The following is a 25,498-nucleotide window of genomic DNA, read 5'->3' as shown; positions in this document are numbered from 1 at the left end:
CTGTTGTCATTCATTTTATTTTATTCATATAAAATTTGATTTTTGATATTTAACAACAAAACCTTCAACAAAAGTACTATACAACAAACCTTTCGGAATATTTACTGTGAAGTTTCAGTAAAGTCTCATTATTTATTTATTATTTATTGACCAAATGAACTAAATAGAATCACAGACTTGCATTATTCAGTTTCTAAACCTTTATGAAACTAGGGCAGATTATTATATCAGCAGTTTAATCCTCTAAACTTTACAGTAAATTAAAGTCCAACAGTTTGTAATATTAATCTTAAAAATTAATTCACAACATTAATATTAAGTAGAGTCTGCTTAAATATTCAATTAGGTTCCGTCAAGTACACAAGTAACAAATCAAACGATTAAAACAAGTTTATCCACGCAGAAAAGCAAAAGTTTTGTGTTGACAACTTAATTCCACCTAAAGATCCTGAACATAAATCGATTCCATATGACAAAAACAAAGCTAAATCTCATTTCAGACGACACAAATCTCATCACATACATTTTAACAGCACTTTCTGAACTTTGTAAGGTTGTTGATTCAGTTGCTTTCAAAACATGCTCAAAAATATCACAGTAACTTTAAGAAAATCGCACGTCTTACCAGTTGTCAGCCTGACTGACTGTGAAAACAAACCGACGAGCAGTGGAGTTAAAAAGCGCAACATCGTTGAGAAACTTTTGCCCAAAATAAATCCCATAGCGCAACTTTTCTTTTTCCTTCAGTAAAAATGTGTCAGATGAGTATAAGCACGAAGCAGCGTATGTGCAGGTCAAACAACATCTTCTTCGCTCCTTTCTCTGGGTCATTTAACACACGAAGGAATGCGTGCGCTTCGCCGTGACGAGTGAAGCTGATTCCAGGCGCGCTCTCGTTGGAGGAACTCTGTCCCTGGCGTGACGTCACAACAGAAGTTTGGAATGCGCGCTTCTCATAAAAATAACTTAGTATAGGCCTACACTAAATGCACTACCAGTCAAAAGTTTTTGAACAGTAAGGTTTCTCGTGTTTTTCTTTTAAAGAAGTCTCTTCTGCTCACCGAGCCTGCATTTATTTGAGCCAAAGTACAGCAAAAACAGTATAATTTTGATTTTTTTTTACTATTTAAATAACTGTTTTCTACTTGAATATATTTAAAAATGTAATTTATTCCTGTAGTTTCAAACCTACATTTTTTAGCATCAGTGTAGTCACATGATTCTTCAGAAAACATTCTAATATTATGATTTGCTGTTCAAAAAACATTTATTGTTATTATGTTTAAAACAGCTGAGTAGTTTCATTACTGAAAGTTCAGAAGAACAGCATTTAGCCGAAGTATAAATATTTTGTAACATTATAAATGTCTTTATCAACACTCACACTTTATCCATTTAAAACATCCTTGCTAAATAAAAGTATTTATTTCTATTTACCAAAAAAATAAAATATATACTGACCTTTCTATTTATCAAATAATACTTAACCCTTTAACTGTCACTGGCAGAAGTGGATTTTTTTCAAAATAATACATTATTAATAAATTATAGAAGTTTAAATTTACTAAAAAGAAAATGCACTGTACCATTTTTATTGTATTTTATATAAAATACATATTTTACATAACAGGTTTTACCCTAAATTTGATATCAAATTGAAGTCTTATGTCTAAATAAGTTATGTTCCAAATTTGAAGTTGACATGAAAAAAATGAGGTTCCTGTGAAAGTTTGTTTAGAGCGTTATACCACAAACAGCCACCGGGTGCCATACAAACTCTACAGAATTTTTTAAAATGCATTTTTCTGTCACAAAAGTCTAAATTTCTCTGTCAGTTTTACTTTTCTCACAAAATAAATGAAAAAATATGAAATCCTGAGACTCAGACCTTTCCAATGACATGTTTTTTGTCAAGATTATAAAAAGTTTGGATTCTAAAAGACAGTAACGCATTTTGTAATATGACACTTGATACCGCCGCTAAGGGGGAGGAGACCGCCAAAAGATTTTACAGTACTATTTCCATGGTAACACAATGTCCGATTTCAAAATGGTTTTCATAGGATGATTTTTGGGCTTCTAAGCTTTCAAATGATATATAATTTATGATGATTACTGAAATATTTGATTTGACAACAAAAAAAAGAGCACCAAGCGTCCCACAGGTGGGACGGTGACAGTTCAAGGGTTAAACTGTTTTAAGTATTATTATAATTAATAATAAATGTTTCTTGAACAGCAAATCAGCATATAAGAATGATTTCTGAAGGATCATGTGACACTGAAGTCTGGAGTAATGATGCTGAAAATTCAGGTTTGATCACAAAAATAAATTACATTTTAAAATATATTCAAATAGAAAACAGTTATTTTAAATAGTAAAAATATTTCGAAATTTTACTGTTTTTGCTGTACTTTGGATCAAATAAATGCGGGCTCAGTGAGCAGAAGAGACTTCTTTAAAAAGCATAAAAAAACCTTACTGTTCAAAAACTTCTGACTGGTAGGGTATGCTAAACTACTAATTTTATAATTTATATTTTTCATTTATTTTGAATGACTAACTGTAGAAAAATACATTTTATTGTCCACAAGCACTTCACTTGCTGTGTCATTGCATAATATGGTTGACATTTAACTTTTCTCTCTATTTCCTTCATTCAGAGATTGTTTAGGGCTGCAAAATATTTCAAAAAAATTTTTTGTGAAGTTATTTGGAAACAATACGCGAAAAAAAAAATACTGCTCTATATAAATAAAAATGTGAAAATAAATAAATAAAAAAAATGTACTCAACTGTTTTAAATATTATTACTATCATTATTATTATTTATTTATTTATTATTAATAATAATAAATATTTCTTGAACAGCAAATCAGCATATTAGAATGATTTCTAAAGGATCATGCGACACTGAAGACTGAAGTAATGATGCTGAAAATTTAGCTTTGATCACAGGAATAAATTACATTTTATAATATATATTAAAATACAAAGCAGTTATTTTAAATAGTAAAAATATTTCTAAATTGGACTGTTTTTGCTGTACTTTGGATCAAATAAATGCAGGCTTGGTGAGCAGAAGATACTTCTTTAAAAAATTCTTTAATTCTTTAATAAAACTTATTTTAAAAAAAAAATTGAAAATAAATAAATAAATACCTGACTTGCCTACTAGACACTGTCAAAAATAAATCGTCTAGTTTAGGATTTCAAGTACATAAAAGACTGCAAACATCTGCAAACATTTTGCTTGAATTTTATTAAACTACAAATACTACATGGTAACAAAAAACGACCTTCATTTATGTTTTTAAAACAATAGTTGGATTTGTCCACAAAGTGGCGCTATTCCATGGTATAAAACAACAGCTCCAAATAGACTGGAATATAATATTCAACAATAAGTGACAGCAACTAGTTAAGTTACATAACTTAAATGTATAACTTAAATAAGAAAACATTAAAAGACCTTAAAATGACAAATCAAACTTTTTACAGCAATTATGTAAAACAATAATCAGCTTGAATTCAGAAAACAAAAGGCTAAAATGCTTTTGTAGCATGTAAAGAGTTCTGAAAATAACTGAAGCTTCCCATCTCACTGTAAAAAAGCAAGATCTTGTAGAAACTGTCACATTTTTGATGCATTTACCCACTAACAATAGCTTTTTGGTCACTATATTCTCTCTCAAAAGACTCAAGCAAGTCAATGCATTGAGAGATAAGAGTGAAAATGAGTTGCATTGTCCTCTGAAAAGCATATCATCTTCCCAGATAAGATTGAGCACAGCTCAAGGGCAGAACACCAGGAAAATCATGGCATTAAATGAGCCTGAATGTCTTGTTTCCCTAGACTCGCTGCATCTGCGTTCGAGGTGTGAGATGGGGAAAACTGGACATCCACACGACAGCACGAGGAGCTTTGGTGTTTGCATTGGAGCCGGAGCTGCTTTTGCTTCGGTGGATGTTCTCCGAGCAGTACGTCTTCATTCGGTACAAATTGGCTTGGCTCTCACAGCAGCCCATGGAGCTCAAAAGGATGCATGCGTCCTTTCTAAAGGCCCTGGTGAAGATAGCATAGAGGAAGGGGTTTGCACACGAGTTGATGGGGTAGAAAAGCACAAGGAGGATCTTAGAATTGGTCACCGTGATTAACGGGACTTTGAAGGCCGCAGAAATGGCGAAAAACGAAATGGGTGCCATGCACAGAAAATCAGTGAAGATTAGCACAGCCATGCGTTTGGCGATCTTAGTGTCGGCGGCGCGTCCAGGGAACTCGGGGTTGCGAACGGCGGTGTAAATACACACATAACAGCCGCAAATCACCAGGAAAGCACCGACGTTAAACAGCAGGAGGAGTATTACGTAAGCTTGGGATAAGGGGGTCTCGATGTCCATTGGCAAACACATACTGACTTTGTTGTAGCTGCTGACACCCATTAACGGGAGTGCAGCCATTCCTAGACAGAGCAGCCATCCGGCGACCATTATCGCAGAAGCGTGGCTCAATCCCAGACGGCGTTCCAGCCGGAGAGCGTGTGTGATCGTGTGCCAGCGCTCAACGGTAATGGTTGACAGCGTATAGACGGAGAGTTCTCCACCAAAAACAGACAGAAACCCGGCGATCCCGCATCCAACTCCGGTTTGCCACTCTATAGCGTGTTGACTGTAATGCCCTCGTGTCCTGAGATCCACGGTGGCGATCATTAGCAGATACACGCCGATGCACAGGTCGGCGAAGGCCAGGTGGCACATGAGGAATCTGGGGACGGTCAGTTTGCAGCGGCTGGTAAATAACACAAGCAGCACCGTCAGGTTGCCGGCGATGGCCAGGACGTTGATGAACCAAATGGCCACACGCAAGAAGCCGAAACCGGCGATGTCCTCGCAGGGGTTGAAAGCGTCAGCCTCAGGGCTGCACTGGAGAGCCGGTCGGCGCTGACAAAGGTCCAGCTCTGGGTAATAGAAATCCATGGTGCCAAAAGTATCCTCGACTGATGTGGATCCAACGATATCAGATGCAAGAGGACCATCAAGTGTTTGAGAATCATCAGAGGAGACATCAGATGGACTGAGAACAAACATGGAGAAAACAGTTAGTGTCCAAATTAAGTTCTTAGCAAAGCATATTACTAATAAAAAAATATGTTTTGATATATATACAGTAGGAATTTTACTAAATATCTTACTGGAACATGATCTTTATTTAATTTCCTAATGATTTTTTGCCATAAAAGAAAAATCAATAATTTTGACCCCTACAATGTATTTTTGGCTATTGCTACAAATTTACCCCAGCGACTTAAGACTGGCGACTGGTTTTGTGGTCCAGGGTCACATATTTTTATTTAGCAAGGATGCTTTAAATTAATCAAAAGTGATGATAAAGTCATTTATAATGTTACAAAAGATTTCTATTTCAGATAAATGCTGTTCTTCTGAACTTAATCAAAGAAACTTGAAAACAATCTACTCTGCTGTTTTCAACATAATAATAATAAATGTTTTTTTGAGCAGAATATTAGAATGATTTCTGAAGGATCATGTGACACTGAAGACTGGAGTAATGATGCCAAAAATTCAGCTTTAAAATCACAGGAATAAATTACATTTTAAAATATATTCAACTAGAAATCGGTTATTTTAAATAGTAAAAATATTACAAAATATTTCTGCTTTGAATCAAATAAATGCAGACTTAGTGAAAAAACCTAACACTTTTTATATTTCAGCTATTTGCCAAGCCAACATTTTTATTTTCATTTACAGTAGTTTAACTTGATTTACTAATATAACTAAAACTAAAACCATAAAAACATTTTTGTTACTTGAAATAAAATAAATATGAACTGAAATAAAATATTTTATTTCAGCAAACTGCCCAAGTAACATTCTAATTTTCAATTAGAGAAATAAAAATTAATAAACACTCTAGACATATTTAAAACAAACAAACAAAAAATGTAATGGCAAAACACAACAAAAGTACTAAAAGTACTTTTATCTAACAACTATAATAGAATATCAAAGATACTAAAGTAACACTGAGAGGTTCTCATGTAACTTTTAGAATTTTATGAAACATTGTAACAGATGTAATATAAACAGGAACAAATGAATCTACATCAAGAGCAAAGAGCTATAAAATTCATATGAATTGCTTAATTTAGATAATATGGTTTCTGAAATAAACTGAAAATAAACTAACTGAATAAAATAAAATAAAATAAAATAAAATAATAATTAAAATAATATAAAATAAAATAAAAAATGTAGTTACCTTAATGTAAAATTTAGTTAAAACCTTAATGTTTTTATAATGCCATTTTTAGAATTTTTTTTAAACAAATGAAGCACACTGTAACATGTTTCATTTAGAATGATTTAACTGTAATAAAAACAAGGGGAAAAAATCTATGATTTTTTTTTTAACCTGATAAGAAATATATTTTGACTTTTGATCGCAGATTTTGGTATCCAGGCAAATCTGAGAACACTGCAAATCTGAAAACTCAGGAGGATACACATGTGAGATTACTGGGAAATAAATGAAAAGCAGACTATATTTGTCTCCATTTGCTCTCATTGTTGGCAAGGAGAAACTATTTTTACAACTATTTGTAAGGTGAGATAATCTTGTATTATCCTTTAATTAGCAGAAAAACTGCCAAAAACAGTCTCCTCTGAGCCAGTTTACAACAATTAGTTCAATTCCCAGCCCAGTTTCACATGTGTGAATGATTCTGAAGACCTTAATTTGTGTCTAAACACAGTTTACATTTCTTCACTCCTTCGCAAATGAAATTACACTTAATTACAATTATAGTTAATTATAATTACATTAATTTTGAATGCTTCCTTTTGTCATTAAAACTTTTGACACTGCTTTTGTAATTTTAATAAGTGCATTAAAGCTGATACATATTTTAAAAATTCTCATTCTTATTTTGACCTCTTTTTTTTTTTTTTTTTTTTTTTTTGCAAATCAGCAGAATTTCTTTTTCAAGATACAGGTCTGTTTAATCCAAAAACAAAACTTTAGCCTTACTTAGCTGGTGAATTGTTGTCACCACAGTATGATGATCCGTTTCCTAATGCACTGATAACAGATCCCTCCCTATATGAGAACGAGAAAAATATTTGTAATCTCATTACGATAATGTTTTTATGGCGTTCACTGAGCGATGACAATCAATAAGATGAAAGTACATTTTATTCCTTGTGTTTGATATGTACGCTGACCTGTTGGAGTCCCAGCTGAGCAGAGCGCAGCAGTGGCTGGGATACGTGAGCTGTGCCTCTCTCAGGCTCTTCAGTCCCTTCAGTGGAGGAAGTCTCTTCAGAGCGAACGCTGAACGAGCCACCAGCATCAGCACAGACTCCAGACCATGAGAGGGCAGCGTCTCAAGTGCTGTTGATGACACATCCCTGGAGAACAACAGAGAGTGAAATACTGCATTAACAAGAGTAGTGCTAGGTCCCAATTCTGTGAAAGCTTATGCTGCCGCAAAATAAAAAAAATAAAGTGATTGTGACTTTTCCCTCAAAAATTTTAGTTTAGTTCTGACTTTTTTCTCAAAATTGCAAATTTAAATCTTGCAATTATGAGTTTTTAATCTGGTAATTCTGTCTTTTTTCCCTCACAATTCTGACTTTTGCGTTCTTGTAATTCTGACTTTTTCTCACAATTGCACATTCAAATCTTGCAATTACGAGTTTTTATCTAACAATTCTGACTTTTTTCCTCACAATGATTTTTGTCCTCATAATTCTGACTTTTTTCTTAGAATTGCACATGTAAGTCTTACAATTATGAGTTTTTATCCAGCAGTTCTGACTTTTTTCTGACTTCTCAGAATTTCGAATTGAAATCTTAAAATTATGAGTTTTTATCTAGCAGTTTTGACTTTTCCCTCTCACAATTCAGATTTTTTTCTCAGAATTTCAAATTAAATCTTGCAATTATGAGTTTTTATATAGCAGTTCTGACATTTTTCCTCACAATTATTTTTTCTCATAATTCTGACTTTTTTCTCAGAATTGCACATTTAAATCTTGCAATTGAGTGTTTGTTTAGCAGTACTGATTTTTTTCCTCACAATTCTGACTTTTGTGTCCTTGTAATTTTGACTTTTTCTCAGAATTGCAAATTTAAATCTCACAATTTTGAGTTTTTATCTAGCAATTCAGAATTTTTCCCCCCTCACAATTCTGACTTTTTTCCCTATAATTCAGACTTTTTTCTCAGAATTTCGAATTGAGCAGTTGACTTTTTTCCACACAATTCTGACTTTTTTGTCCTTGTAAATCTGCCTTTTCTCAGAACTGCACATTTAAATCTTGCAATTATGAGTTATCTAGCAATTCTGACTTTTTTCCCCTCACAATTATGTTTTTTTCCTTACAATTCTGACTTTTTTCCTCATAATTCTGACTTTTTTTCTCAGAATTGCAATTAAATTCTTGAAATTTTGAGTTTTTATTTAGCAATTCGGATTTTTTGCTTCACAATTATTTTTTTCTCGTAATTATTATTTTTTTTCTCAGAATTGCACATTTAAATTTTGCCATTATGAGGTTTTATCTAGCAATTCTGACTTTTTTCCCCTCACAATTCAGATTTTTTTTCTGGTAATTCTGATTTTTTTTTGTGAGTTTACATCTTGCAATATTCAATTACGAGTTTATATCTAGCAATTCTGACTTTCTTCTCAGAATTTTGAGTTTAAATCACACAATTCTGTCTTTAATCTCACATTTCTGACCTTTTTTTTAAAAAAAATTGTGAGCTATTGTCTTACATTATTATTTTATTTATTTTTTTTTTACCAGAATTGTGAGTTTATACCTTGCGGTTTTTTGTCAACATCTCGTAATTCTAAATTTTATCTTACAATTCTGATTTTTTCTTGCAATTCTATGTTTATATCTGACAATTCTAAATTCATATCTCACAATTAAAATCTGGGATTTTTCTCAGAACTGCAAATGAACATCTCGGAATGCTGTTTATATCTAGCAATTCTGAGTTTTATCTCACATTTCTTATTAATGTGTTAATAAGTTATATCGCAGTTATAGTTAATATCGCACAATTCTTTTTTTTTTCAGAATTGTGAGTTTATACCTTGCCATTTTTAGTTAAAATCTCATAATCCTAAAATTTTTCATAATTCCAGGATTACGTCTTCCAATCCTGTTTTATCTTGCCATTCTACATTTATGTCTCACATCTTATATCTGAATTCATATCTTTTAATTCTGACATTTCTCTCACAATTCTGAGTTAACATAGCAATTTTGATTTTTTTTTCTAAATTATGAGTTAATATCTTACAATTCATACTTTTTTTCAGAATTGTGTAATTTAAAAATTTTCTCTGACAATTGCATTATTATATCTTCCATTTCAGATTTTTTCTTGCAGTTCTACGTTTATATCTCACAATTCTGACATTTTTCAGAATTGTGAGTTTACATCTTGCAATTCTGAGTTTAAATATAGTAATTCTGACGTTTTTCTCTCGCAAATCTGGCATTTTGCCTAGAATATTTATTAGAATCTCGGAATGCTGAGTTTATATCTAGCAATTCTGACTTTCTTCTTGGAATTTTGAGTTAATATCTCACAATTTATTTATTTATTTATTTTTTCAGAATTGTGATTGTTTATACCTTGCTATTTTATTTAACATGTCATAATTGTAAAAAAAAAAATCTCAGAATTGCAGGATTATATCTTCCAATTCTGACCTTCTAGCCATTCTACATTTATATTTCACATTTTTCTCACAATTCTGAGTTAACATAGCAATTCAGATTTTTTTTTTCTCAGAATTGTTTACATCTTGCAATTCTAAGTTCATATTTAACAAACGTTTACCTTTTCTCAGAAAAGGTGAGTTAATATGAGTTAATATCTCATAATTCAAACTTTTTTCAGAATTGTGAGTTTATACTTTGCAATAGTCAACATCTCCTAATTCTAATTCAGATTTTTTATTGCAATTCTACGTTTATATATCCCACAATTCTGAATTCATATCTCACAGTCCTGACATTTTCAGAATTTTTTTCCTGACAATTCAGATTTTTTTCTCAGAATTGTGAGTTTACATCTCACAAGTCTGAGCTTATATCTAGTTATTCTGAATTTTAATTGCAATTGTGAGCCCATCTAGCAATTCTGACCTTTCTGTTAACATCTCAATTTAGATTTCAGACCTTATTTCAGAATTTTAAGTTTATAGTTTATTTTTTAGTAATTTTAGTAATTTTTCTTTCGATTCTGAATTCTGAAATCTCTTAGTTCTGTCATGAAATCTCTTAGTTCTGTTTCTTTACAATTCTGGGGTAACATCTAGAAGTTCACTAATTTTCAGAATTCTCCATTTATATATTGCAATGCCGAGTTTATATTTTACAGTCTTTTTTTTTTGTTTTTTTTTTTTTTTGCAATTCTAAGCTTACATCTCATAATATCTCATGTAATTCTGATAAAACTAAAAATGCACCATTTAAGGTAATAAACCTGAGCTATTTGCTGAATTAAACATGTACGTTAAGCATGTACTTTTCCCAATAGATACTGTATATGATTTAAAACACATCCCTGGGAGGTGATCAGCCCCTGCTTCTTTGTGTTTCCTACTGTAATGAACCAGTCAGTCAAGGTCTTCAGGTTTTCTCGAAAGTTAAAAGCATGTGTGGTCAAACTGCAGTTTAGAGTAAGGTAATGTACCATCTTTAGCTATTCACACATCTGATAAGACCTGACACAAAGCACTCAGGCCAGCGAAGATGAATGGCTAAATGAGTTCTTCACAGCAAAGGAAAGAGCCAGCATTTGCAAGAGAAAAGGAAAGTCCTGGCACCAGTATTTCAGCGTCATATCACTTACAGCACAGTGGGGCCAAAAGCTCCTTTGAAAGCGTCTTCATTGATCACACGCAGATCTTTGTTGTTCTTTAACACCCTGCAAAATTAACAAATTACACTGTGATTTTACACTGATGGTGTTGGATTTACTCTGAAACTATTTTCACTCAGACATTGCCAGTACATTTCACAAATAATTACAAACAAACACTGGCTTAAATGTTACATTTTAAATCAGAAACTACTTTTACAGTGTACAGCACAAAACTAAAGCAAAACTGAAGATCATAATTTGTATTTACAGTTTGTCTAATTTAGTTCCATTGAAGGCATGGCTTTCTATGTCTTGAAATCCATTGTTAAAGAGATTCCTGAAACAAGAAAGAGAAACAAGAAATAAGTTAATTAGCTTATAATACAGTTAAATATAGTCCAAATACTATGGTATTTATCCCTATTGTATTACATACATAACTGTATGGTTTAAAAAATAAACACGGATTATTTATATAACAGTATGTGTGCTTCAGGAAGTGTTTGTGATTAGAGGCTTTGCTATCTTGTTTGCATACAGATACAGACAATGAAGGCTATGTGTCTCGTACACTCATGTAGTCTAAGCAAAAATTTGATTAACAGCACTGTCATCTAGTAAGACTGACATTAATTCCACTATATCAGGATTGCAAACCCATAAAAGTGATTTTGCTCTTTCTTGCTTTTGTGCAGTACTCTTTAAAACACTAATAAAATACTTCTGGTTTTGTTTAATTTGTTTATCACAGGGGTCAAATCATGGGAAGTCTGGCCAAAAAGAACATTTATTGAAACCAAAAATGCAAAACTTAGTCTGATATTAATAGCTTGAGGAGCGTTTGTTTTATGGCTCTGTCACAATGTGATGCAGAAAGGCTGTTATTAATGGATGAGGCCGTAAAAACTGAACTTGACCAAAAAGCAAATCTACAACTCATGAATAAGAGTCACACAGCATTTCAAAGGGGCTTTTTACTTAGTTGATTTACGGTACAGCAGCAAAATGGATAATTTATTTTTTAAGGTCAGAGAGAGTGTAGAAAATGGTCATACAAACTTATAATAGGTATAAAAATTATAATAGGTTACCAATTGGCCATTGAAATAGCCATATTGGTCAATTGCAGAATCTGTGAATATGTTAATAATTTTTACAAAATAAGAGAGATCATATAAAATGCATGTTATTTTTTATTTAGTACTGTGCTGAGTAAGCTATTTTACATAAAAGATGTTTACATATAGGCCACAAGACAAAAAAAATATTAAAATAACCCCCTTCAAAAGTTTGGGAACCCTTGGTTCTTAATACTGTGTATGTTTACCTGGATAATCTACAACTGTTTTGTTGTTTTATGATGGTTGTTCATGAGTCCCTTGTTTGTTCTGAACAGTTAAACTGAGCACTGTTCTTTAGAAAAATCCTCCAAGTCCTGCAGATTCTTTGGTTTTCCAGCATCTTCTGCATATTTGAACTCTTTCCAGCAGTAACTGTATGATTTTAAGATCCATCTTTTCACACTGAGGACAATTGAGGGACTCAAACACAACTATTAAAAAAGGTTCAAACATTCTCTGATGCTCCAGAAGGAAACACGACATTAAGAGCCGGGGGTGAAAACTTTTGGAATTTGAAGAGCAAGGTAAATTGTACTTAATTTGTCTTCCGGGAAACATGCAAGTATCCTTTAATAGTTGTATTTGAGTCCCTCAAACTTTTGAAGGGGGTTATTTGAATCATTTCAGCTATTTTTTGTCTTGTGGACAAAATATCTTACTCAGGACAGTACTAAATAGAAATAACACTCAGTAGCATTTTGTAAGATTTCACATTTTCATAGATTGCCACTGTATTATGTGAACATAAAGATAAATGCATCCTTTTTAATATCTATGGCAGAATTTACCAAGCTGGGGTTTGCAAAAAAACAGTAAATATTATGAAATAATTTTACAATTTAAAAATGTCTGTTTTCTATTTGAATATATTTTAAAATATAATTTATTTCTGCGATTCAAAGCTGAATTTTCAGCATCATTACTCCAGTCTTCAGTGTCACATGATCCAGAAATCATTCTAATATTCTGATTTGCCACTCAGTTATTAATAATGGTTCTTATTTATCAATGTTGAAAACAGTTGTGCTGCTAATATTTTCATCTGAAACAGAAATCTTTTGTAATATTATAAATGTCTTTTTTGACACATTTGATCAATTTAATGTGCCCTTTATACTGAATAAAAGTATAATAAAATATAAAGTGAAACTAATACACTTACATTGTAGTGTATTCACTTGTCATTCCGACGAAAGCGTTCGGTGGGACTGATCGCAGATTGAGATTATCACAAATATACCTAGAAAAAAACAAAACCACTTTAGTAATTGAAACAATGAGCCCTTTTCCTAAAATCTCTCCTAATCGAATACACCTGTGCTCTTCTCAGCAGTGCTCTGACTCACAGCTCTCACAGACTGTGTTTATCTGTATCTTTCATAACACTCCATTTTCTGTCAGCTTGAGAAAGATAAAAGATGATAGCATAGTGCCCACATTACAGCATCACTATTACTTTCCATCATTCGATCTCACTCACCACATCTCTCACACAGACCAGCGAAATAACAGCCGCAGAGTAAAACTCACAGAATGAAATCGGACTCCAGGGAGAAGATGGAGGTGAGGTCAGGGAATACACTTATGCCGGTGTTGGAAATGCTCCTGTAGATGCAAAAATCAATAGGACTTGAGTTTAGATATTCATTAAGAAAGCTTAACAGTGTCTGTTTAAATTAAATGAATATGCATTTGTAGTTAACATCAATTCAGATGTGAGTTTGATGAAGATCTGCTTACAGATATCTCAACTTGGGAAGATGGTTGAACGCCCGCTTGTGGATGTGAACGAGGCTCCGTGTGTTCTGGATTGAGCTGTGACACAAATTCTTGCATGAGAAATCACTAACAAATGACACATATCTGTGAAAAGAACTTTCTGTTCCAGTTATAATTGCGACATGTATTAACTAAATTATACGTGAATCACTTTCACTGTTCCTTGAGTGGTTTCTTACATCTCTGAGACATTCAGAAGGTTGTTGAATGCTTCCGTCTCTATGGTTTCCACTGATGTGCTTTGGGCGATTTCTCTGAATCAAAAAAAAAAAAAAAAATACAAAAACAGATGAACGTAAATAAAAAATGTGTCCCAAACGACATCATTTTCTGCATTTATTTATACTTATAAAACAAGTAATTGTGCACGATCAAACAGGAACATAGAAAGTACATGTTAAATTTGAATTAATGTCGACTTTGATATAACCTTTGATGGGTAAATCTTAAAATTGAATATATGTAAATTTCTGTATGTTTGAATAATTTTGAATTTTAAATATCAATGCACTGACAGCAGCTAAAGCATAAGTTAAAACTGAAATTGGTTTCTGAAATTTTGGGACATTTAGTAAATGATCGAGAAACTTGGTAACACTTTACAATAGTTCATTAGTTAACATTAGTTAACTACATTAGATAACATGAACTAAGAATGAACATTACTTCTACAGCATCTTAGTTAATGTTAATCTTTTAGCATTTACCAATGCATTCTGCCTAAGAAGCATTTCTTATTATTATCAGTGTTGAAATGTAAATGTCTTTACTATCACGTTTGATGAATTTAATGCATCCTTAATTAATTGAGAAGAATAACACAGACCGCCTGGTAATCTGCCTATGACTCTGTCTAGTCTTTATTCCAAACAGGTTTTTATTAGACATATTTCATGTGCATAAAACATTCACATAAATTACAAAAAGCAGTAACAGAGAAGCAGTATGTTCAGCCAAAATCCTTATGCACCACCTACCTACTAATAAAAACAAAACAGCTTTCACCCTCATCTCTGTTATGATCATTTATGTAAATATGTAATTGCATTACATTCTTGCACATTCTAATTCAGGTTTTAGTTTATGTTGTAATTGCATTATAAGAGTTAAAAAGGTTAGTTCCAATATGAATTTTTCATCTTATTTAAGGCCATTTCTAGGGAAGAGATGCTTCTTTTTGGACAAATGAGAGGAAGATTCTTCACAGAATCTGCTGGACTCTAAATGTGATATTAAAACTGTCTTGACAAAATACTCCTCCTTTTAATGCTCGCGGTTCACGCCAAAGAATAATCTATTCTGTGCAAGCGCTCAAACTGTTCCTCCTAACTTGGATGTCCTGAGCTTTTTCAAAGGGCTGTGAGGGAAAATTGGCATTGAACGCTCCTTCGACTCTGCGTTCTGAAAAGGGGAGTGAACATCAAAGATGTTCCTCACGGATCACATAATGTGGAGATAAGCTTGTAGGCTGGGAGAGAAGTGATGATGGATGGCATTTCCCTTCAGTGTACATGCTAAACATCTGGTTATCTGTCGTCATTTTTTAAAAACAATGAATACTCACATTCTTTTTACTCCTTTCAGGCTGTCGAAACTGTGAGTGCTGATGGTTCTCACTGAGATGTAGTTCAAAACTCTGAAAATGAGATGCACAGGATGAATAAATACAAATTTTGCAACCATATAATGTTAGCAACACACTAGCAACCATTCAGAACAAATTAGAAACATTTTCTTTGGAAAGCATGAAAAATGGTCATGCATAATGTTTGATAAGCCTCAAGGAAGGTTTACGTCAGCAAAGCACTTCCACCCTGAGACAAAGCAGATAAAAGCTCATCCAGCAAGGACCACAAATCTGAAACGAACAGACAATTGACCTTCATTCTTTTAGCTTTTTAACCTTGTAAAATCATACTATTCACAATCAGTGTTGGGGGTAACGCATTACAAGTAAGTTACGTAATTTATTACTTTTTCCAAGTAACTAGTAAAGTAATGCATTACTTTTTAATTGACAAGAAAATATCTGAGTTATTTTTTATCTGAGTTATTTTTGGCAAACAAATTCCCATTTGTTTGCCAAAAATAGTTTTGCTTAATAAAAGATAAATGAAAATGTTTTATGTCTTCATTTGATAACCAGAACATTTTAAATACATAACACAGAATTTCTGAGGGTAAAAAAAAACTTTCATAAGGCTATTTTAAGAATACATTTGAATAAATTAAGTATGCATTCAAATAACTAGATATGCTAAAACACAGAATTTGATAACAATAAAACATGGTGAGAAAAAATAAAACATTTCATAGGGCCCTAAACATGTCATTTTTGTTAATTCTTTATTAAATTGATGTGAAATTGTGTAAGTTTCATGATTTTAATTAATTAGACATGCTCTTTAATTACTAAAATTTAATTTACCATTAAAAAGGAGTTTAAAAAAAATTTAAATGGAAAAAAACAGAATCTGGAAAAAAAATAAAATGGAAGTTGGGAAAAAATAAAAACAGATTTCATAGGGCCCTACTACTACTACTACTATTACTATTACTACTATTTCTGCCATCTCCTTGTATGAAACATGGGAACAGATTTGGAGAAATGTAGCCTTACATTACTTGCTCACCAATGTATCCACTGCAGTGAATGGGTGCCGTCAGAATGAGAATCCAAACAGCTGATAAAATCATCACAATAATCCACAAGTAATCCATACGATTGCAATTAATGCCTTGTGAAGTGAAAAGCTGCCTATTTTATAGAAAGCAAATACACCATTAATAAGCTTTTAAGTCCAGCAAAAATTCTTGTATTGTCTGAATCAGGAGAGAATTATGCACAGTTCTAAACAAACATGTGAGTGGATTTTGATGTGAGACGACAACAGAAGAAGGACTTTATCACTGGAGGAAACATTATTATGGATTATGGACTGGTATTTTGGCCAGAAGTTATGGATTTTTTTCTTACAGACAGGCAGCTTTTGGCTTCACAAGACATTTACTGATGAACTGGAGTGGTGTGGATTACTTGGATTATTGTGATGTTTTTATCAGATGTTTGGACGCTTATTCTGACGGCACCCATTCACTGCAAAGGATCCATTGGTGAGCAAGTGACGTAATGCTACATTTCTCCAAATCCCACAAACTCATTTACAGATATTACGTACAACAATAATTCTAAAAGTACAGCAAATATTTTAATAACTGACATTCATTACACTTTTAATTTGCAAACAGCAATTAAATTTTCCAATGCACTGCTAAAAATGACGATGCAAATTGCGAGTAATTACATCACATTATGTCTCGCATGTCTGGGCCATGTTTCGATTAAGAGTTCGGAGCTTTTGCACTCGGATAATTATAACTTAGGTTTGTTTTTGAGAGAGGGTCACTGTGTCCTGAGAGTTTGTAATTGTGAAGCGCTGCTTGATTCATCTCTTACAGTGGAGGTCTAATGATGTGAGCGTGGAGTAAACGCCCGGCTCTTGTTAGCACTCATGAAGCCTCTCAGTTGAAGTGGAGGCCGTCATATTTACTACCTTCTTCTGTGCTGAGCTCATCTAAGGACTGGATCATCAAAGGGAGGTTGTGTAAGTTACTAGAAACGAATCTTCTGGACATGCATGAAGAAGACTCAAATTATGTTTAGGTGCGAAATATTATATGTATGTATGTATGTATGTATTTCCTTGAAAAGCATGCAAATTCCCTTTTTTTATTTGATGTGATGTGTATATTTTATTTTAAGGAATAACCAGTGGAATTTACTATACAATGCAGAATGTTAAGTATTATATTTATTTATTTGATTGTTTGTTTGTTTTAGATTGATGAATCAAAAATGAAGCCGTACAACTAATCAAATTTAAAACTATTCTACTGTCCAGAATCAAAGGCCTTTACTACAAATGCCAAAATAAAAGTTTAACTTGAGTAAATTTAAAATAATAATAACAATAACAATAACAACAACAACAACAACAACAACATTAATAATTATAATAATATAGCAAATCAAAAATATTTTTATATTAGTATTATTAATAAGTTAGTATTATTATTAAAATTATTTAAAACATTATAAGTATATATTTTTATATTGTATTATATTATATTATATTATATTATATTATATTATATTATATTATATTATATTATATTATGTTATAATTTAATGTGATAATCTGTGGAAAACATGGGCAGAATTTAACGCACAGTGCAGAACTGTATGGATTTGTGCAAAATTTGGATTGATTAATCAAAAGTAAAATTGTACAATTACTCAAATTCAGAACTATTTTACTATTTCAAATCAAAGGCCTTCACTACAACCTGTCAAAATAAAAGTGTGGTTTAACTTCACTGAATTAAATTCAAATTAATAATAATAATAGTAATAATAATAATTTTCATCAAGTTGAAAATATTTTCATATATTATTATTATTGGTAAATTATATTTTATTAATTATAATATTAAATGTTGGTATTACAATAAAATTTACAATAGATTTTAAATTATATACCAACTTATTATTAATATTATAAAATAAAACAAAACAAAAAAAAAAAAAAATTAAAAACATAAAATATATTTATTATTATTATCATTATTATTATTTAATTAAAATGTAATAATCATTTTTTTTATATCTAACATAATGGCTTTTAGACATTTTTGACTGTGTCTCATGTGTTCAAATATGTGAACATGGACCACAAAACCAGTCATAAGGGTCAATGTTTTGAAACTGAGATTTATACATCATCTGAAACCTAAATAAATAAGCTTTCCATTGATGTATGGTTTGTTAGGATAGGACAATATTTGGCAACTATTTGAAAATCTGGAATCTGAAGGTGCAAAAAAAATCTAAATATTGAGAAAATCGCCTTTAAAGTTGTCCAAATGAAGTTCTTAGCAATGCATATTACTAATCAAAAATGAAGTTTCGTATATTTACGGTAGGAAATGTACAGAATATCTTCATGGAACATGATCTTTACTTAATATCCTAATGATTTTTGGCATAAAAGCAAAATTGGTCATTTTGACCCATACAGTGTATTGTTGGCTATTGCTACAAATATACCCATGATACTTACGACTGGTTTTGTGGTCCAAGATCTAATATTTTAGGAGCACTGTACAACTAATTACCCTTGGTAATAGGTGCGCCATCCAAAACTCTGATAATGATATTTACCACATATTTGTTTTAGCCCGAATGGAATTAAACACATTAACAATTTACAAAGCATTAGAAAACAAGCAGTTGGGTGATTACAGTTTTGAAAGCTGTCCCTTATTTTAAGGACATTATTCATTTATCTCATGTCTATGATTGCATATAACTCTTATCAGGGCTCAAGGTTTCACTGGAGGAAAAGGATGATTTCAAGGCCTCAAGGACATGAAACACAGACTCTCTTAACACAATCAGCTCAGCAGGCGTGATGGCAAGCCGAATCGAGAGACCCGTCAGTCAGACAAAACTACTTGACCCATCTATTTTGGATAGTACTTTTTACAAGCTTGCCACCTGTCAACAACTCCCCCATTGCTTTTTTCAGAAAAGGTAGAGGTGTCATGCGTAAGCAGGACTATAATGAGCAGCGTATATTGCATCACCGCTGCTCCGTAGCAGGACTAACAGCTATTAACAGGCCTGTTAGTGTATTCAGAGCCAAAGGAAACTAACAGGTTATTGTGATCATGCTACCAAGCTGGCAGGAGATAGAAAACTCAGTGGGAGAAATTGCAACTCAAATATAGTGGAAACAGGAAAATAAGTTAAAAGAATCAATCTGCATTTTAAGAGGCCTTTTTTTAATTTTAGACCATGCATTAACTGGAAAATATAGCCTGAAAATACTGTATACACACACACACACACACATATAACAAATGACTCAAAAAAAATAATGGAAATCCTTGAATTATTTCAAAATTATTAAAAAAAAATCTTTTACTTAAAAAGAATATTTTTTAAAATGTAAATTATTCTCTTAATATTTTTATTATATATATATATAAATAAAATGATGGAAATTTAAATATACATATTTAAATAATTGAAATACAAAAATGTATAATAAATAATTAGATTATTGGTATTTATTATTATTATTATTATTTAAATAATATTTAAATAATAAGTTAAATATATAAATTGTTTCCTGCAATGACAGGAATTTTTTTTTTAAAGATTTATTTTAATTATTATTTAAATAATACATCTTTTATACACACACATATACCCCAAGCTTTTTTTTTCAGCTGAAATCAATGCACTTTTGTGAATCAATACTGTATGGGAGGAAAAAATTAGTGTATGACTCAGTCTCACATTAGTCATCTTCCAACTGAGACAGAGATTTATGTCACTAAAAATAAAAAATATGTCAACAGGTTTGAATCAGGATCTCTGTATCACTGCATGAAAGCAATCTTTGATTAATGAACTCAGCTAGTTTAATACACACACACACACACACACACACACACACAAAAACATGTTTACATTTGTAGTGCGTTGTTATTGAGATTTAAGTGTGCAAATATTTTTTTGTGGGCACTGTTCATGCATTATGAGACACCGGGGCAAGTTGTCACAGAGGGTATATCATACAAGATCATACTTTTTCACATTAAGTCACTTTAAGGCAAGCTGTTATATGTTGTCATTTTATACAATGGATTAATAGCAAAACAATGGCAAATTATTTTCAGTATATTGCATTTTGTGGACTGCACTGATAAAATTGTACATTTAGCAGATAATAAATGGGTAAATACAGATAACTGTTTATTTACTATTCAGATAACTGAATGGGACCCATGTGTTTAGACTACAAATGTATTTGGCATGGTTATTTATGAAACAGCACCACAGATAAGCACATCCACTGTCTCCTTTGGCTTATTTTTGTTATGTGTTAGTTGTTAGATTCGTGTGAACCTTCAGAAATGCATTGAGAAGAGAATCAACTGAATACCTGAGAAGAGGGAATGGCACACGATATATCAAACAAAATGACATGCTGTACCTCCCTTTAGTTGTCTTCTTTTTCCAAATTAACATTCTGTACTCTAATATAAGCATTGTTATGAAATAATTAAGCTGACTTGACTTGGGTGTGTCAGATGTGGTTTATGTGTTCATGTACATGCTATTCAAGACACTTATAATCACAATGAATCACTGTTGACAGACTATTCAGCAGTATTTCACACAGTCCCTTTTTGTTTTATTAATCAGCAATCATTTAATTAATTAATTAACTTGAATGCTAATAACCATCATGTACTATACTTGACAACGTCATAGTTTTTGTATATATATATATATATATATATTTTTTTTTTTTTTTCAAGTCAAATTAGAAATTTGATTTGAGAATACCTTATGAAGTTGTAGTAAAAAAGAAAAAACGTCTACCATACTGATACTTAAAATGCATTAAGAAAATCAGCAAAAAATAAATAAATAAAACAGAAAAGCAATTACGAACAGTGTTGCAAAAAGTTACTTTTAAAAGTAATGCATTACAATATTGAGTCACTCCCTAAAAAAGTAACTAATTACGTTAGTTACTTTTTATGGAAAGTAATGCGTTACTTTACTTTTGCGTTACTTTTTAAAACTGGGCAGGGCTTGTTTGTTTTTGATATAAAAAGTTCTGTTTTTGGCAAATGTAAAAGCCTTTTCACTTTAAGAAAAGTGAATTCATGTCTGTACAGTAGACCGCAGAAAAAAAAAATCAACTCTTCAGCAATATAAAAAAAGGAAAACAAATGTTAGATTATCTTGAGTAATTTTTGCTTATTAGTATGGTTGAATTGGATCATCGAAGGTCGGCAGCAAAGACATCGGTTAATAAAACACACTGTAAAAACTAAAAAACACAATTTGTTGAGTCAGCCTAAAATAATTTGTTACCCTCAAAATTTTAAGTTCAGTCAACTAAAATAAGTTTAGTCGACTTGAAATGTTAAGTTTTACTAAGTATCAACTTAGATATTTGTGTTTGCTAAACTTATTTAAACTTAACAGATAGGTAACTCAGCTGCCTTAAAATTTTAAGTTGCTTCAACTCAAATATCTAAGTTGTCACTTAGTATAATTTAACATTTTAAGTTGAATAAACTTTTTTTGAGTTGACTGAACTTAAAATTTTAAGGCAGCCAGGTTACAAATTATTTTAAGTTGACTCAAAAAATTGTTTTTTACAGTGCAGTAAATAAATGCATAAAGGATATTTGTATTATTTAACATATTTAATTATTGCAGGTTTGTGTCATATTCTTTGTTGAATTTCACATTTTAAGGAATACTAAATCTGTTTTTTGTGAGTGAGATGAATTAACGCATGTTCACATTTATTCTAAAATAATATCTTACTCCTGATTTCTCTCAGCATGGGGAAAGGAGAGCTTTTAATCAATAAATGGGGGGAAAAGTAACCGGCGTTACTCATTTGAAAAAAGTAACAGATATTTTCTTGTCAATTAAAAAGTAATGCGTTACTTTACTAGTTACTTGGAAAAAGTAATAATATTACGTAACTTGCGTTACTTGCAGTGATGGGAATAAGCTTCAGCTTTTAAGAACTGCTGGTTTCTCCGGTAGTAGGCGGAACTAATGTGCAAACAGCAATCTCATTGGCTGGCGCTCACCTATTATCGTCCCTGTTTTGATTACAGCAAATCAGTTAGAGCGAACACAGACAATGTGATTAATATTCATGAACCCAGCAGCTGGAACCCAGCACTAAATTACAAACAATATCACCACTAGTCCTAAGTTCAGTCAACATGATAAACATGCATTCATACATGCTTATTCTAATTACTAAAGTTCTAATGGCTAAAGTTGAATGCTAATTATAATTATAATATTATATCAGATATTTAATATTAGTCTGGTGAGTAAACTAAAAATGTAATTAATTTAATTAAAATTTCATTCATTTAACATATTTAATATTGGGGTCATCCAAGTTATTTAATATATTTAACTTTTTTTTTTTTTTTTTTTTTTTTTAAAAAGCAACACAATAGTTACTTTCCCTGGTAATTAGTTACTTTTATAATGATGTAACTCTGTTACTAACTCAGTTACTATTTGTGAGAAGTAACTAGTAACTATAACTAATTACTTTTCAAAGTAACATTCCCAACACTCCCCACAACAACATTAAAATAGTGTAGATTAGTGTACAATGTTTTATATTTATTTTATAGTTATATTAAATTAGATTTTTTTTTTAAGTAACGCAGTAGTTACTTTGCCTGGTAATTAGTTACTTTTATAATGATGTAACTCAGTTACTAACTCAGTTACTATTTGTGAGAAGTAACTAGTAACTATAACTAATTACTTTTTTAAAGGTATGTGCCCAACACTGGTTACTTGTAATGCGTTACCCCCAACAGTGATTATGAAACACTTACGAAATATAGGCCTATATAAATATTAAGGCTTTGTTTTTGCTGATAAATGGTTGATTTATTACATTACATTAAGTGTGTGACAACTTGCCCCAATACAAATGTGACAACATGCCCCAACCTGACATGGAAAATGTATGGTTCAGAAAATGGTTCAGAAACATTTTTCACTCAGAAATTGCTAGTAAGATTCACAATCAATTGCAAAGAAAGGACACTTGAAATTTTAGTAGTAAGTATTTTTTTTTTTTTTGTAAAACGTACTACAATAATCTTTCAGCATCGAAAAATCATTTTTATAGCGACAGGCAAATGTGAAAACAAGAGCACAAGCCCTAATAAATGTATATAATATGTGAGATATAAGATGATGAGATGTACAGTAGTGTCCTTACAGTCTGCTGTGAGTTCTGCTCTTCAGGTTTTCCGTCGCGCTGTTACAGGTGATGCTCTTCTGAGAACAGCGGCAGATCTCCGGACACACGAAACACACACCGCCGCAGAAAGACATCAGCAGAGGAGAAACGAGAAGCAGGAAAGATCTCCACATTGTTTCGTAGTGTTTTCGCCTGCTTTAAACGGGTAAAATGTACGTTTCTGACTGGAGATCGCTGGAGACTGACGGTAAAAATAAACGCGCTTGGCTGAATCCTCGAGTTGGTTACATTTTTATGAGTCTGTTAGGCGATTGATTTAGAGTTTCTTGTCTGACAGAGCAGTAGCTACTTGTTCACAGTCCTTTCACGGGATCGGGTCTGGAAGAAGAGCTCACAGATAAACTGTTTGTCTGCGCATCTTGAGTCATATCAGAAATGACAATGAACGCGCTGCGCGCGGCCAGTCAAACTCACCAAACAGCCACACATATGACACACATACTCAGTGTTGGGAAGGTTACTTTGGAAATGTAATAGGTTACAGATTACAATTTACTTGATTTAAAATGTAATAAGTAGTGTAACTTTTCAATTACTTTATTAATGTAACATTACTTTTAATTACTTTTTGATTACTTTTCTAAATTTCTAATATTTTCAACTGTTAATCATTTTGAAACATTTAAACCAGGCAGAGTTAACTTTACAGTAGCACTTAACACTGATTACTGTCAGACTTTCAAAATCCTTTATCACTTGAATTAAGATTATAATAAGTAAGGGATAATATACATCTTTATTTTGCGATAACAACTGGCTGGATGTACATTATCCCACTTATTACACAGCTGCTTGATAGATTATTTAGATGTTTCATGTCAAAATAATTACGAAACACTGATCTGAGTTGACATATTTGAAGCTTCCATGAAGAAATCAGTTGCCAGCAAACGGCAAGTTCAAACTAGACATTTTAGGGATACAGTGCAGTCATACCACTTTTCTTACACAACATTTCACCACATAAATAATTAAGTAGTAGTACTAGTTTGTTAGTTATCTTATAATTCATTACAGCATACAAGAAAAAAAAAAAATTGGAGCAGCAGCTGCGTTTGTGTGAATCAAAAGAGTCCACGATACCAGGATGACAGAATTAGGAAATTGTCTACATAATACTGAATTAAGCTTTAATATTTCATTAGGTAACCAAACGCAATGCTTCCGCCAAGAAAAACTATCAAGCATATAGCACTGATTTAAGTTGCCCCGAATGAGTCTGAGTTATTAGTTTTTACCAGGTGTTATCGAGGAATAACATACCTTGGTATGTCATGACTGACCAATCAGAATCAAGCATTCCACGGAGCCGTGTAATCATTTAATTTAAAGCACAGCCACCACAAATTTAGACTTTTTTTTTTTACTTATTTTTTGCCTCTTATTGTGATAGGATTGTAGAGAGATGACAGGAAAGAGGGGAGCGGGATTAGCAAAGGGCCTCAAGATGGGAATCGAACTCAGGTTACCGTGAGTGCAGTTGCGCTATATGTCAGCACACTAACCACGAGGCTATTGGCACCAGCGCCCCAAATTCAGACTTAACAGCTCTTATTTATCTGAGATCATTGTGAGGTTAAATACAGATTTGAAATCATAACAAGAAATAGTTTAATAGCTATGATACCGGGTTTGAAATCAAATGTTTGCATAGTTATGACAGAAAACACTAGCATCTAACAATGCCTTGGAAAAAAACAATCTTAAAAATAAAGTTTATGCATAAACCCGAATAGGAAATAAAACAGTTATCAAATAAGCATGTGTCCTATTCTGT

General features: G+C 32.0%; 2 protein-coding genes across 2 annotated transcripts in view; both read right to left on the bottom strand.

Moving 5' to 3' along the window:
- mertka (c-mer proto-oncogene tyrosine kinase a) overlaps positions 1-879 on the bottom strand; it is a 43,134-nt gene extending 42,255 nt beyond the window's left edge. The window contains exon 1 of the mRNA XM_051125842.1: positions 626-879. Coding sequence (XP_050981799.1) covers positions 626-722 — 97 coding nt within the window. The 5' untranslated portion in view covers positions 723-879. The remainder of the gene's footprint in view (positions 1-625) is intronic.
- A 2,362-nt stretch (positions 880-3,241) lies between these two features.
- Positions 3,242-24,080, bottom strand: lhcgr (luteinizing hormone/choriogonadotropin receptor). Its single transcript, XM_051125943.1, has 11 exons — positions 23,680-24,080; positions 15,381-15,452; positions 13,996-14,070; positions 13,778-13,852; positions 13,568-13,642; positions 13,200-13,277; positions 11,185-11,253; positions 10,905-10,979; positions 7,247-7,432; positions 7,053-7,121; positions 3,242-5,075 (listed from the first exon to the last, which is right to left on the bottom strand). Exons 1-11 carry the CDS (start codon positions 23,832-23,834, stop codon positions 3,854-3,856), a joined length of 2,151 nt encoding a protein of 716 aa, XP_050981900.1. The 5' UTR covers positions 23,835-24,080; the 3' UTR covers positions 3,242-3,853.
- Positions 24,081-25,498: the final 1,418 nt, after the last annotated feature.

Source organism: Labeo rohita, chromosome 13 (genome assembly GCF_022985175.1).
Source record: "Labeo rohita strain BAU-BD-2019 chromosome 13, IGBB_LRoh.1.0, whole genome shotgun sequence".
Classification (NCBI taxonomy): domain Eukaryota; kingdom Metazoa; phylum Chordata; class Actinopteri; order Cypriniformes; family Cyprinidae; genus Labeo; species Labeo rohita.
This window is presented reverse-complemented; position numbering and strand designations above follow the sequence as displayed.

What these genes read in the sequence shown, in the direction of transcription:
- lhcgr (XM_051125943.1), bottom strand. Translation starts at nt 23,834, where the DNA reads ATGTGGAGATCTTTCCTGCTTCTCGTTTCTCCTCTGCTGATGTCTTTC. An exon ending in CTGGAGTCCGATTTCATTCT is followed by an intron (nt 13,278 to 13,567) that starts GTGAGTTTTACT and finishes GTTTTTTTCTAG; the next exon opens with GTATATTTGTGATAATCTCA. An exon ending in GGAACTAAATTAGACAAACT is followed by an intron (nt 10,980 to 11,184) that starts GTAAATACAAAT and finishes TTAATTTTGCAG; the next exon opens with GGTGTTAAAGAACAACAAAG.